Below are 14885 nucleotides of genomic sequence, written 5' to 3' on the forward strand. Positions count from 1 at the left end.
CTAGGCAATGGAGTACACGGGCAGGTCGAAGACTTTCTGGTAGACGTACAGCAGGCTGCGGTAGGCAAACAGGTCTCTACAAAAAAGGAAGTGTGCGTGGGGTGGAGGGGGGTTGGAGGGGCTGACAGCTCGATCTGGATGGGGATGTTGGGCCGCTGGACCTTGACGGCGACGGGTGTTGCGGAGCCCTTGAGGGTAGCGCGATGGACCTGGGCAAAGGATCCGCAGGCGATGGGGGGTCGAAGGTCTCCAAGTGGTGGTCGATGCCCCTGGGGAGCTCCTGGCTGCAGACCTGGTGGACGTGGCGGAAGGGCATCGGCCAGGCGGCATCGAAGATGCTTGCAAGGGCCTGGGTGTACACGAGGGGCAGGAGGGCGGCCTGGATGGCGATGGCCTGGCCCAGCTTGATGTACAGCCCGCCGTTGCGCTCACAGCAGTTGGCAAGCCGCTTGGACACCCGGGCATGCAGCTTGTCGGCCGGCCGGTCGGGGCTGAAGTTGAGCTTGTAGTCGACAATCGTCAGGCCCCTGTCAGGAAAAGAAGTCAGTGTCCTACTCAGATTGGAGACACCACAAGTGAAAACGGGTCCCAAAGATTAACCAATCTAAATGGGACGGAAACCAAGAGAGAAGGGGTCTTCAATTAGCGGAAGTCAAGTTGAGGGAGTTGCTTGGTAGGTGGAGAGGAGGGACAAAGGTAATAGGGGGGTTCACGTAAGGCTGATTTCAAAAATCAGCAGATGCAGCTTGTGAAAATCGTGAGAAAGCAAAAAGGTTTGGCTGGGCAGCTCCCCTTTGGAAGCAATCTGCAAGGCATAAACCTTACTCACAGCTGCATGAGCAGACGAAATCAGCATTGCTTTTTTTGCAACGTGAACCCCCCTAATGAAGTGTTCGAGATGAAAGCAACTGGGGGGATATTTGCAAGTCTCCGGTCGGACATAAACATTGGTATAACTTTAAGTGGCTGCGTGGGCCCGCAGCCTGCCTACATACTTAAGGATGGTTCCAAGAAATATTTCTGGGAACTTTCATTGGTTCTGGGAACTGCTCCAGCAACACTTTTGGTTTTGATAACCTTTGCACCAACCATTTTGGTTTCCAGAACCAATCCCACAACATCTGGGAAAAAGTTACAAGATTGGTTCTGAAAACCAATCTTCTGTGGGGACAGTGTTCATTCTCTCACAGAATGGTTTTTGGAACCATTTTGGTAACTAAATTGGTTCCTGAACCAAGTTCAGACCAATTTCGTTCCAAAAACCACTCTTCAACCAATTTGGTCTTCAGAACAACCTTGAAAACTTTTAGTGCACCCGTGGTGTACGCGGGCGCCCTGGACAAAAGATGAGTGGGCTCCTCACGCAGCCAACCCACACATTGGGGGGCCTGGAACTAGCTGGACATATTGACAGGATTTTTGGGCTCCCCTAGGAGGCTGATTAGAGGCTAAGCCCTTCTAGAACTCAGCGTCTGAACAATGTACAGCTACGGCGCGTCCTCCATGGACGGAAATTACCGTGCGCAATGATTTTTCCTCCGTGCGCAAAGTAAATCCGTAAAAATTAAACTCCTTAAATTCACCGGTCCTGTGCATGGTACAAATTTCAGGCAGCGGTTCCCCCTGTACCAGGTTCAATGCCGTGCCCAAAACGTGTACCAGTCACAGGACTGGTCAATCTAAAGAGTAATCAGATCAGGTCTGCATGAGGTGCACAATAATTAGGGATCAATACCACCTAGAGATTGCCCGTGGGTACCCGGTATCCGTGGGCGGGTCCGGGTATGTAAATTTTGGATGGCGGGTACCCGTCCAGGTACCCGCTGCGAAAGGTCTGGAGACGAGCAGTCACAGACAACCTTTTGCAGTGTGATCATGGCCGCCCCCGTAACCTAAACCTCTTGGTGTCCAGCACATGCTGGACACCGAGAGGGCATACACTCTTGATGTCGGGCACAGAGCGGACATTGGGAGGGTGTATGTACATATGCCCTCTCAATGTCCGGTCTGTGCTGGACACCAAGAGGGCATCACTCTTGATGTCCAGCCCAAACCGGACATCGAGAACTCACACGCAGACATCCCTCTTGATATCCGGCCCAGACCGGGCACCAAGTGACAGCTCTGTTTATGAAACTTAGGGCAGAAAACCCGTCAGAATAAGGGTTTTGGGCCCTAGTACCATAACTGTACTGATTTAAACACTGGTAATTTAAATTACCAAACTTGTTACGTGGTAAATATGGCCACTACAAGGGTTTTACACTCTGTAACAGAGGAGGGATTAATTATGTAATTAATAATATGTAATTATTAATTACCGGGAATTAATTTGGCGTAAAAAGTAGGTGGTAAGTGCTTAAACTGATTGGCTGCTTGACAGAGGCGGTGGTCTTACGGCAACTACTTACAAGGATAAAGCTTTAAATATGCTAATAAGGGATTTTTGATGATTCAAAGGGTTTAATCCAGTGGATTTTACGTGCTGGGGATGGTTTATAAGGAAAAGTGGCTACAATAGCAGCAGAGGAGAATATTCACGGCAAACTTACAGTTTATGGGCGGTGAATGGTCTGGGGGATCTTTTCCTGAGGGCCAAATAGGCCTCTATTTATAGAGGGGACCTCAGTGGGTGTAAGCGCTGAGTCCTTTTCTCCCTATGGGAGTATCCAGGGGTGTAGCCGTGAAAAGGGCTTGGCTGTGGGCAATTTATTTGTATTGTAATAGACTAATTTCCCTGACTCTGTCACATGACATATTTATAACCAATTGTCATGTGAAAGAGCTTCAGTAGAAGTCTACAAAATACTTTCACAGGGTATTTTTACACGAGTAATATTACTCATTACTGTACAACAGTTTATTTTTATGTACTTTATTTGTTTTACTACATTTTTGTATGTAATACTATTTTTTGGGCGCTTTCTGGGGCCAATTCTTATTTATACAATTAGTACATGAAGGAATAGGAATAAGGGGGTACTTTGAGTGGGTGACCCCCCTTAATTTATGATGGGAATCCGATTCTGCAATAATATTTAATAATTATTATTATTTACCAAGTTATTGCAGTCTTTTAGATACTTGATGTATATCTAAGGCTGACACCAAGAGGGTATGTAAACCCTTGATGACGGTCTATGCCGGCTTCAAGGGTGGTGTAAACTCTTGGTGACCGGCACAGACCGGACATTGGGAGGGTAAACACACACCCTCTCAATGTCAGTCTGTGCCATTGAGACTGTATGCCCTCTTGGTGTCCAGCACAGACCGGACATTGAGAGGGCATATGTACATACACCCTCCCAATTTCTGCTCTGTGCCGGACATCGAGAGGGTATATACACCCTTGATGACTGGCCTGTGTCGGTCATTAAGAGGTTACACCACCCTCGAAGCCGGCATAGACCGGCTAGAGGGTTGAATTGTGGTACCCGTGATACCCGCCACGGGTACCGCCAGTACCCACCCTACGGGTGCCGGGTCCGAGTCCGGGTATCTGTATATGCCCAAAATGACCGCAGGTACCCGCACCTGCCACGGGTACCCGGGTCCACTCGGCGATCTCTAATACCACCTCACGCGCCTTGCCCCAATGAGATGAACCAGGCCTGAGACCAGCGGAGCACGGAGCGAGGCGAGTGTGAGCAGTTGTGGAAGGATGGATTGCAGCTCATAGAGAAAGAAAACAAAAGAAAGGAGAAAGGAGAAGAGAAAGAACCATACCTGAGACCAGCAGAGCACGGAGCGAGGCAAGTGTGAGCGGTTGTGGAAGGATGAGAAGAGTCCTTCCACGACCGCTGGTCCCAGGTAATCTACATACATGTGAAATGTGAGATGACACTGTGGTGACATGTGTAAGGCATAAAAGACAAAAGAAAAGAGATATAACATAGCTCAACAAATATTGCCTCACAAGCTCCTCTTTTTATACTCTTCCCATTCTTGCCGCCCTACTCTGGATACCCCGGAATTCATCCTTTTCACGCGCTGACACAGCTCTGTCCCTAAATGCTTTTTGTCAACCAACTCCAACTTTTCAAGCCCAAGGCTTTTACACGGCTCAATGTAGCGCATGCCATAAGCGGTGTCAAGTCACTCTCCATTAACGGTCCCAGGTGTGAAGTCCCCCGCTTCCGGGTACGGTAACTTCCACCATACCTCTATTTTAGGCAATAGCCGTTGGCTATCTCCTTTGGTCTCCAACCGCCTTTGTCTACTCCCTCTCCTTCTTGTTGTACCGGACAAGGCACCTTACACACTTATAAGCCGCTCTCGGCCATGTCTCCTGTTATCTATGAATGCCGCTCTTGGCCTCTCTATATTTTCATTGCCGCTCTTGGCTATCTTGTAGATCCTCGCTACCTTATATATCTCAAATCCTGTATATTAGGGGGGTTCACGTTAGGCTGATTTCAAAATCAGTCAAAAAACCTTTTTAAAAATTGATGGCTGCTCATGCAGGTCTATGCAAGGATTTTCTAGAAAATAAATAGAGTTCTCAGCAAGACCTCCCCTTTGAAGGCCTTTCTGAAGGCAATTCTTATGCAGTATTTTTTTTAAGTTTATGCAGGAAGGGTGCATGAGATTTGAAACCATCCGTGACAAGCAGCCAAAATCAGGCTAACGTGAACCCCCCTATTATATTTCCTTACTCGGTCTGACTTCTCCAAATACCTCCTTGTACTTCGCAAAGACTAAGAGCCCCATCTAATGGGACTCGTCACTCTTTCCCTTACTCTCATCGGGCCGTCACTTCCCTATTGTTCTCTTACAACATAAATAGCCCTTCGGCTCCCTGCAATGAGAACCCAACTTAGTTTGCTTGTATATTTCCAGCACCTGAAACCGGTGAGCTTCACAGAAATATTTCTGTGAGTCAACCCTTTTCTCTTATCTTATCTTTCCGTTCCCCAAAGAAACCCATAGATTAAAGAAACTCGAACACTCACACTGATTACTCTTATAAACTATTAGAACACACTTAACCTCCAAACCTTCCAAACCACCCCGACTCAAATCCCTCCATACCCTCTACTACCGGCGTCGCGAACCGGTAAGTTTCTCTTAAAAACTGATCTCTTATAAAAAAAAATCACTTATCCCAATAGCTATCCGAGGCCGTTTCCATAAGTACCACATATAATAGATTATTTACCAAAATAAACTTATATCCTTGTTATTCTACCGCCACTAGAACCGCCGACAACCAATTCAATACCATTATAACATATCTAGAAACATCCGAACATTGAGCGCCCATTAATGGGCGCTCAAATGATCGACGGACAGATCCACGCGGCACAGATCGCCGCCCAAGAAGAAGTTATCAATAACCAAAAAATGCAGATTCAACAACTATTGGCTGCAAACACAAACAACAACCAGCGAGTTGACCGTGACCCCCACCCGGATCCTGTCTCCGTCAAACTCCCTAACTTCGACGGAAAGGATGATGTCAATGTCTGGATCAAGAAGATAGAGTTCATCCTTACAGGTCATGGCCAACCCAAGGATAAATGGACCTTGATGGTAGTACCACATCTAAGAGACAGCGCCAAGGCCTTTTGGTACAACTTAGTCAGCGAGTTGAATGTAAACAAGATGTCTTGGGCAAACTTTACCCGTAAGTTACGGGCACAGTTTAATTATTCCCATAGTCAATACAACACTTGTGTCGAACTCCAATCCCTCCGATATACAACTGCAGAAGATTATATCAACCAATTCACCAGACTAAGTATCAAGCTACCCGCAAATACAATGACTGACGATGACAAGAAATTCTTGTTCACCTTCAACTTGCCAGGTCACTTACGTGTCAAGGTCTTAGGCGACAAGTGCAAAACTTTGGACAATTTATCACACTCGCTCCGCGAACATGATAGATTGGCAAAAAGTAACTACCTTTGTGGAAGTCCCTTGAATTACGGCAACCAACAAGCCTTTACCTCAAGAAGCTTCACTCCTAACCATCACCGGCTTCCCACCGGTAGTAATTTCTCTATCCCGCAGAAACTTGGTGACAACGCCCACTCCGATGGACTTAGATGCTGTGGATGTAAGCAAGGCTTGCTGTTATAACTGTAACAAAATAGGACACTTATCCAAGGACTGTCCCTCACATCGAAAAATTAAGTTCAATCCTAAGTTCACCCGCAATCCTGCGAAGAGTTCCTTGAACTTAATCGATCTCAATCCAATCACCGATCCCGGAACCTCCAAACTCAAAAATCTCTTCTTGATTGAACCTATAAGCACTGACGTCGACTCCTGGGCGAAGATCAACGACAACTTCCGGCGAATCAGCGACAACCTCCCAAAGAAGTTTGACAAGAGTATTGCAACAATGAACCGACAGCTCTGGAACAAGGCTGAACGCAAAGTAGAAGCACATGCCATATGTAAAAAGATCAAAACCTCTCTTTCCACCTTGAATCCTCGTGCCCTCAAATTTACGCTGGGCGCCTCCGTCCACGGTATCACAAAGGAAATTGAGCTTAACTACCTTGAGAGTACCTTCCCAGCCAAACAGAAACATACCGACTCGGTAGATCTTGCCTTCAAAAGACTAAAACAAAACAAGGTTGATTAGACTCAACTCAACAGCAACTCCAAATCCTATGATTCTGAGATAAGCTTTTGCCCGACCAATTCTAGTATTGTCTGGCTTGGAGACTCTCCTCCGGAACTCGAGCTAAACACCGTCGACGAGAAGGACCAACCATTACCCCACTACAAGTTTGGCATTGGGGGCGTAATTTGTGACACCATCATCGACTCCGGAGCCGGTTCTGCCTATTTGGACGTAGCCGTAGCTCTTGAACTCTGGGAACGTGGAGAAATAGATGTCATCCCAGTAACTCCCCGCAACGTCCGATTAGCCAACGGCCATATCAAAAAGGTGAACTACAAAGCTTCATTTACACTTGTGATAGATAATCACGGGATGCCTTTTTCCGCCTTCTTAATAAATCTTCCAGAGATGGACCTTGTCCTGGGACTACCCTGGCTCTGCGCCACTGATGCCGTGCCTGATTGGCAACAGAAAGGAAAGCGGAGCTGGCCGGGCCAGCTCCGCTGTCCTTTGGCTTTTAGCCAAAGAAAAATGCATTATTTTCTTTGGCTAATAGCCAAAGAAAAAAAGGGACAAAACTCTGATTTTCACCTCTAATCCAGTGAACATATACACCACAGGTTGTGTCAGACATCATGATGTCCCGCTCTTTCAGTGCAGGAAGCATCCACGGGATACAATTCTAACTCCTTCATTTTGGACTCTTCTTCAGATTACATCCGCCGGATGGTCTCCAAGCGTCTGCTGGATGGTACGCAAGTGTCCATTGGACATCAGCAAACATACCCAGATAGCCAAAGTTTCACTTCAGCTGGCGCAGCTGATGGATCAGGGAGGCCCCCAATGGGCAAGGGCTTGGTTTGATGTGCACAGGATGCTGAGGTTGGGGGATGGGGGGGAGGGGGGTTGGGGGCTGAGTGGAATGCATGCAGCCCACAAGTTGAACTCACAACTCCTAGGTGGGCCTGCCGGCAATGGTGCAACAAGTACAATACATGTAATTGTATTGGACTGTATCGTATTGGAAAAAATTAAAAATACATGTATCTGTATCATTTTTTTTCCAAAAAGTGTACACATGTATCATTGGAATTGTTTGGTGAGACCAATACAAAATACATTTGTCGTATTTGCGTGTATCTGCATGAAAATATGATACAATTTATAGCCTATACAATACGTGTATCATAATTGTTGCACCGTTGCTGCTGGGGCTGAGGGGGTGCTTACTAGATAGGTCATGACAACAATACTGACACCCCACACACCACTTGTCCCCACCGGTCTTTTGGACACTCTCAACCAAGAGTGTCTGGTGGACAGCTTTGTTTAGTGTCCATTGGAAACTCTCTCTGGCTGAAGTGTTAAATGGATATGAAACTTTTTGGACTGTTGAGATGTCCATTGGAAACTCTCAATTGGGGGTGTCCAAGGGACGGGAGTTTTTGATGTCCAATAGCTGTTTTTGGGTGCCAGCCATCACTTGGACACTTCTGGAAGTTTCCAACTGATGCTCAGCATGCCTTACTTCTGCTGGATGCTCCATGGGCATCCTCTGGATAAATCACAATCAGAACTGTCTGCAGGAAGCAGCACATTTCCAGATAAGCTCCCTGTGGTGTATACTTCCTGGCCAGAACCAACATTGGTAAGAGAAGTTGAAGAAGACATGCACTGGTTGGATAGCAATCTGTGAGCTGCAGCCTGTAGTATGATAGTTGGAACAAATTAGCAGGAATTGAGGAAACGGAGGCCCAGGGAAACTTTTGGTAAAGTTTAGATTTCAAGATAATGAGAATCAGAAACTTAAAAATAAGAGACAACAAATTTTTTGATATGCTTTAAGCTTCACCTTTGATTGGAAGCTAACCAAGTTGGATTTTGAGCATGTAAAAACGTTGCTTTTATGTTTCAAGGAAAAATGTGTCAGAAGATAAAATTGGTGGATCACTTGGCACCTCTACTTATACTTCCTTTCATCTTTTTCCACAAGCCAGAAAGCAGAGATTTTACTTTCTGAAACCAAGCCAAAATGTTGTGACGTTTTGGCCTATTCTTCCACTCTTCATAAAGTCCTTTAACTTGATCCAAATCCAGTAACCACCCAGGAGATTTGCCTGTCTTTTTTTTGTACCTTTTTGACACATATGACTTGAAAGAATTCCTTTGATGGGTAGGGAGTCCAGGATTCAACTCAAAAAACTCTTCCATTGATCTAGAGAAGAAGTTTGTGATCAGTTTTCCTCCGGAATCATGTTGAGTGTTTGAGAAGACATACATTTTGTCCAATTCTGACTCAAAGAGCTCCATTGTAGCCGCTTTATCAAGTTCCCCTCCAATTTTGCTCTTTATCCATTTTGAGGTAAACTCAACAAGTTCTGACATCTTCATGAATTCTACATCCTTAATTTCTCTGATAATATGTTTTTGAAGCACTTAGAATCAGCCACATAACCTCTTCAATTTGGTGGTTCCACAAAATAGACCAGAATTTCTTGTCAATGTGAAATTTTGATGACTGAGAATGACTTACTTGAACATTTCCTTGAAATCAGGATGACGCCTTGAGAACAAACGAGATCCAACAATACTGAACATTCTGACAGATCTGATGTTGGGAGGTCTTCCACATGAGCTTGGAGTCCAGTTTACATAAGTCACAAGAAAACTTACATCATTTGATCCTGTTTTACTTGGGTTTGAAGTGTTTCTGTAGGATGAAGTGTTCTGTGCTGTCCTCCAGGATTAATGTCTTCAACTTTTCTTTCAAATTGTGTGGACTTATTTTGATCTTCCAGATTAACTACTGCATCCAGTTCTGAGGAGCTGATTTTGTTTGGCTGGGTTGCTATTTTGGTTGGTGGGAATTCCATATTTGAAGGGGATGGCATGATTACTTGGTCATTTTGGGATGGTGTGTGGTTGCTGATTCTTGGATTCAATTCTAATCCTTGGTCTTGGAAGATAGGGCAATCAAAATCCTGAAACTTTTGCTGCCATTTTAAACAAATTCACTCACATGGGTTTCTATCTTTTTCCAAGTTTTTCCACTGGTCCACCTCGAATTTTAAAGAAACAAGTTCCAGCCTGTCTGCATAGTCCTTGTAGCGAATTTTTAGATATTTTAAAATAGACAAAATTTGATTTTCTGATAGATCTGGCTCCAATGATCTGATGTTCTTTTGCAGGCGTCTATTTTTCACAGGTTGAAGTGTTTGAAAAAAGAAGATTAGCCAAGAACCAAATGTTATTTTCATGTTAAAATTGATGGAGAAAATGCATACAGTCTGCAGAAATTCTTTTTTTCTTCTTCTTCCAAGCTCCAGGTTATTTTTGGCCAATTAAATCCTTCCCATCTAGGTGATTTCCTTGAAAAAGCAGAAAGAAAATCAATCAAAAATGAAGACTTGGGTTCAAAAGATCAATAAAAACAGGAATTCTCACAGCAGATGAGTTTTATCCTTGATCCACATCAATGTGTAATGGATCAATTCTTCAAGTGGAAACTCTTGATTTTTATTACTGATATCACCAATCATTAATTTTCTGGATGTATTTAGAGTTTCAATCATTGAGTGAGTTCCTATCAATTTCAAGTTGTTCAAATTTGAATAAAACTTACTGCAAGTAATTGTGGAGATTGTGCAATAATTCATCATTGAACTGTAATGATTGTGGTGCCAGATCTTCAAACTCTGCCAAAGAGCTAGAATTGCCAAATATCACATGAGTGGAAAAATCTTCCCTTGCTTGTTTTAGGAAGACAGTCACTTACATCATGTGGGGATATTTCTCTGTAGATGAAATGTTTTCATAATCAAAATTAAAAAATCTCAAAATTAATAAATTTGGAATCATTCAAGCATGAAATTCAAATTGATCAGGAAATACTTGCCTGGGCCTGAGACCTTTCTCCAATGTTTCACAAGTTTGTGAATATCCACTGAGTTCCAATGATCTCTGGGGAATGATTGTTCTTCAATATCTGTATTTAAACCTAATGCAAACCTCCTAACTAAACTCCTTTCAATTTCTGGTATCTGGGGCTGATAAAACTCAAGACTCTCTTCAAGGGTTCTTTTTGTTATCAAAAATCAGTCTATAGGTGACCACATCACTTTGGAGTTTGTATAAAATCAATTCAAACTTACAATTGATTGAACCGTTTTACCAGATTTGTCTTGATCTGAAACTCAGACTTCCCTTCAAGTCGCCCAGGAACATTTTTCACTCTGAAGTTGGAGACAAAATTTTACACAAGTAAGCAGTTTTACTTGATTCAGACTCAATGAACAAAATTTAAACTCACTCAGTTTTTGTATTGACCCAAACTAAGCTATCATCAATTAACTCTGAGAGCTTCATGAAATCAACATTTCCATATTTTCCACTAAAATTCCATGTTTGGGTTTTCAAGATTTGTAAAGTCAGCAATGAAACCCAGCAAAATCCAGTTATAATCTTCAATGCAAAACAACACCTACCGCAATGAACTCTTCAACTTTTTTACTTTCTCATCATCCAATTTGAAACACCTCTTTGAAAGAATAATGAAGTACCTAAATGATCTAGTGAGATAAAATTGACATAAATTTTGGATGTATATCAGTTTTGTGATTTTTGTCTTACACTATGCTGAGAAGCTCACATTGGAATATCCCCCTTTTGCATATGTGAAGGTGTTCTTCCATTTGGCACTACGTCATTCCCACTTATTTGGTAGTCTGAGAATTTGTGAAAAGAGAGAAATAAAAGCATAAGTAACTGGGATGAAGGATATGAATCCATGTGAGGAAAGTTTTCCAAAGTACATTTCTTACTGACCATTTGGATTTTTTTGAATTTTGGTTTTCTTCCAATCTTCAAGCAAGATTTCCCAATCATTTAAGTTCAGTTCTTCTACAGTGGAAACCTCAAAATCCTTCTTATAACTTTTTTTCAGGAATGTAATGAGTGAGTTCTTCTCCTCTTTTGATAAAGCAATCTCCAATGAATCTATCTTTTGAACAATAGCTCTGTTGGTAGTTCTTTGAAACAGTTTGCCAATATGACAAATTTCAGCATTTTTATGTTTTGTTTTGGGATGAATAAAACAAAGAAATGAACACACATTTCATGACAAAATATTTTCCCCCAATGGTCTTCAAGATAAAGAAGGTCATTCATATCTGCAACTCGAAAGTGTCCCTCACCACTACAAGAATTAATTGAAGTTCAATCAGCAAAATTTTTGTAAACAGATAAATAGTCAGAATAAAACTTACAATTGGTGATTTTTTTCATAGAAATAAAGGAATGTGTAATGCATCAGTTTATGAATTGATATTTCTTCCTTCTCATGATTGATGTCCCAGATTGCCAATTTTCTAGATTTGTTTGTAAGAATGAGTTACGTTATAAATTGAGTAAAAATACTGATTTTAGGCTTGGAATTCAATATGAAACTTTTGAGAGAAGTGTGACGTACTTCAAGTAATCAGCCAAATTTTCAGATGATGGAGCTTCAATATCAAAATGGAATTTATGGTACAGAATTTGGAAATCTTCCCATGAACTGGATTGTGGATATTTTAGATCAACAAATGGATTCTCCAGCTGCTTGACTGCTCCCCAAAGAAATTCACTCACATCAATACTGTATCTTTGCCTGTTTTACATGGGACAACAAATTTAATTAGTCAGTATTGTAAATCAAGGAACTATTTTCTTCAAATTGAAACAAAGAGAATATTTCAGTATGACCCACCTGGGGATGAGACATCATTCCAATGTTTGAGCATTTCTTCAAGATGCTGGAAATACCAATAAGTCTGCAGTGGGGATGCTTCTCTGTCTAGTGCTTTTGTGCCCAATGCAAACAGTTGTATTGAACTTATTTGGTCTTCTGAGGCATGTGGGTTGTAAAGTTCAATGTCTTCCTCCAGGGTACTATTTCATCCAGGCATCCAGTATGGCAAAAGATCAGTTCAACTGTCAAGAATCAATCTCTTTTTTGCTTCTAGGAGTGCAAAAAAAATCAACATACAGAAGGCCAAACTTTTTCATGAACAAGTTTTTAAACTGTAACTCAGAGCTACCTTCACAAAAACTAAAGAATTTCTCACTGGGAATGGAATTTGATCAATTGAGACTCAAATAATGTGTTTCTAAACTTGAATGTACAATATTCAAAACCAGAAAAAGAAAAACTCACCTGAAATGTGTTTTCATAAAAGCCAAAGCATGATCAACCAAGTAAGGGATTTCATAAGATTTTCCAACCAGCACTGCTCTTATCATTGGTATTAAGGAAATTGGATGAAAAAAAAATTAATGTTGTTGCGACATTCCATTGATTCTAAAATTACTCACTCCAGCCATCTCTTCAAACTGGATATTCCAATATTATCCAGCTGAAAGAACTTCTCTGACACAAGAACAAAGTCCTCAATAGATCTATAAACAGGTTGAATCATCAGATGAGTTTGAATTTCTGTTCTCTATATCAAAGCAAACTTACATATATACTTTATCTCGTCTTATCTTATATTTTCCAGGGTGATCAATCATTCCTGGATTCAGATTGAAATGATTGCCATTCCCATCTTCTGGCTCCCCTTTTTTTCCTAGTTGGGTTGAGTTTTCCGAAGTGGAACAAGTTATAATCGAGGAGTTGCGAGAGTTTTTCGAAGCTTTACATACGAATGTATCACTTACCTTGCGGAATATTGTTTGTTCCTTGACCATTCTGGATGTGCTTGGCATGCCCGTCGTCTTTCCCACTATCCCAATAGAGCAAGATACATAACAGTAAAAAAGACTTGATCATCCCACTGATGACCAGAAGACTATGGAAAATTGCTTACACAGGTCGGTGAGTGTCCCTCTGAGCTTCAAGGATATCATATGGGCCTGAGGGTACCTCTAGCCTCATCTGAGCTCCGCTACCCGTTCGGAGGTGATCAAGAGTTACGCGGAAGGCCCATGTCAAGCTCAGAATCACAACAATCGGCCGGGGGCAGAGGTCAGTTGCACGCTTACACATCGTTTAACACTCGAGATGATTGCCTGAATCACATTGTCACGTTGAGACCAGTTGTCGAATCAGCAATTTCCATCGATTTTCGTGACTTCCGAAGAGGTTACTCACGGTGTTGAATCAGCTGACTCCGTGGCGCCACTGGATTTAAGTTGATTTTCAGTTCAGAATATGCGTAGATTCATCTCTAGAGGTGTTTTGGGAAACCCACGAGAGTGTAACCTTTGCCAAATCGGGGGCCGTTCGCTCCAGTAGTGTCGGGATTGAAAGGACTGGCGTTTCCAAGATGAGTATTAACAGTCCCACATAACCGACTAGCGCACCTGGGTTAAAGATCATTCTAGGCGGATATTTGTGATTTGTGTGTTCCAATACCGAGGTCAACCCCAAGTCGTGAACGGAAAATGCTTGCAACGGTATTCCAATAGATCCTGCGTGATGTTTGATAGGTGAAAATTCAATGTTACCGGGGTGAACAAGATCCTACGCCAGCGGCCTTGCAGTGGACAGTCTCTATGATCTTTTTTATTCTGACATACAATTCCGTCAAGTGAACACATGAAGTGTGTCACATTTGGTACACATAAAGTATGGATCCTTCCGCGACAATCAGACCAAGTAATACATGCATGCTTCAGCCGAGGATGAAGTTTGTCTCAACCGTTCAAGACAGGAAGGTGTTTCCAGTTGGTCCGATGAGCCTGAGTTGATGCACCGTACCTGTACGCGTTTAGAGAACGGAGGCCTGATATTGATACTTCTTGTCAGCAAGGGTGCAGAGGTCACGAACGGCCAACAGCAACCAGGGAAGCCGCTTCTTCTGGTCGAGGTTTACATAGTTTCATCTGAGTGTCCCGAGCTTGGTGAATAAGCTGAGTACAGAGTTAGTTGGTAGTCTGCCTCGTGGACCATCGTTGCACTCTCGGCGCATTAGGTTCGGTGACCAAAAACGGTTGGTCTTGGGTGATACCTGATAGTCGATCTAGGGAACAAGCGCCTCATCGGACTGCATGTCCTCCTGGTTTCAGAGCGATGTGAGGTTGTCCTAGCAGCCGGTAAGCGGCGTAGGGTTTCTCGCTGGTGAGGGGGGGTCATCTTCGAAGATTGTAACTGGAAGCATCTGCCATCAGTGGAGACTTCCATTTGAAACCCGAACCCTCGATTGTGTTCATCGCATGGTCTTCGTACTGAGCCGTGCATGGGACTCGGCAGACGGGTTGCAGCCGTTTCCTTTGGCCCAGCAGAAGCTCTGTCACCCGGAACATGATTATTATCGCCGTGTTGGACTGT

At 43.0% G+C, this 14885-nt stretch overlaps 2 protein-coding genes across 2 annotated transcripts; both read right to left on the bottom strand.

The window, feature by feature from the left end:
* Positions 1 to 9175, bottom strand: PtA15_11A560 (uncharacterized protein; the record flags this gene model as incomplete). The annotated part of the gene is made up of 6 exons (XM_053161481.1): positions 1 to 55; positions 127 to 209; positions 293 to 527; positions 8712 to 8792; positions 8856 to 8990; positions 9111 to 9175. The coding sequence occupies 6 exons, from the start codon at positions 9173 to 9175 to the stop codon at positions 1 to 3; spliced, it is 654 nt and encodes a 217-aa protein (XP_053025423.1).
* A 2046-nt stretch (positions 9176 to 11221) lies between these two features.
* PtA15_11A561 (uncharacterized protein) lies at positions 11222 to 13934 on the bottom strand (the record flags this gene model as incomplete). Its single annotated transcript, XM_053161482.1, has 16 exons — positions 11222 to 11301; positions 11402 to 11604; positions 11688 to 11771; positions 11842 to 11943; positions 12045 to 12131; positions 12206 to 12224; positions 12324 to 12505; positions 12603 to 12680; positions 12771 to 12848; positions 12929 to 13012; positions 13077 to 13182; positions 13274 to 13338; positions 13423 to 13500; positions 13598 to 13624; positions 13707 to 13736; positions 13807 to 13934. 16 exons carry the CDS (start codon positions 13932 to 13934, stop codon positions 11222 to 11224), a joined length of 1431 nt encoding a protein of 476 aa, XP_053025424.1.
* Positions 13935 to 14885: the final 951 nt, after the last annotated feature.

The sequence above is a fragment of the Puccinia triticina genome, chromosome 11A (genome assembly GCF_026914185.1).
Source record: "Puccinia triticina chromosome 11A, complete sequence".
NCBI classification, from domain to species: Eukaryota; Fungi; Basidiomycota; class Pucciniomycetes; order Pucciniales; family Pucciniaceae; genus Puccinia; species Puccinia triticina.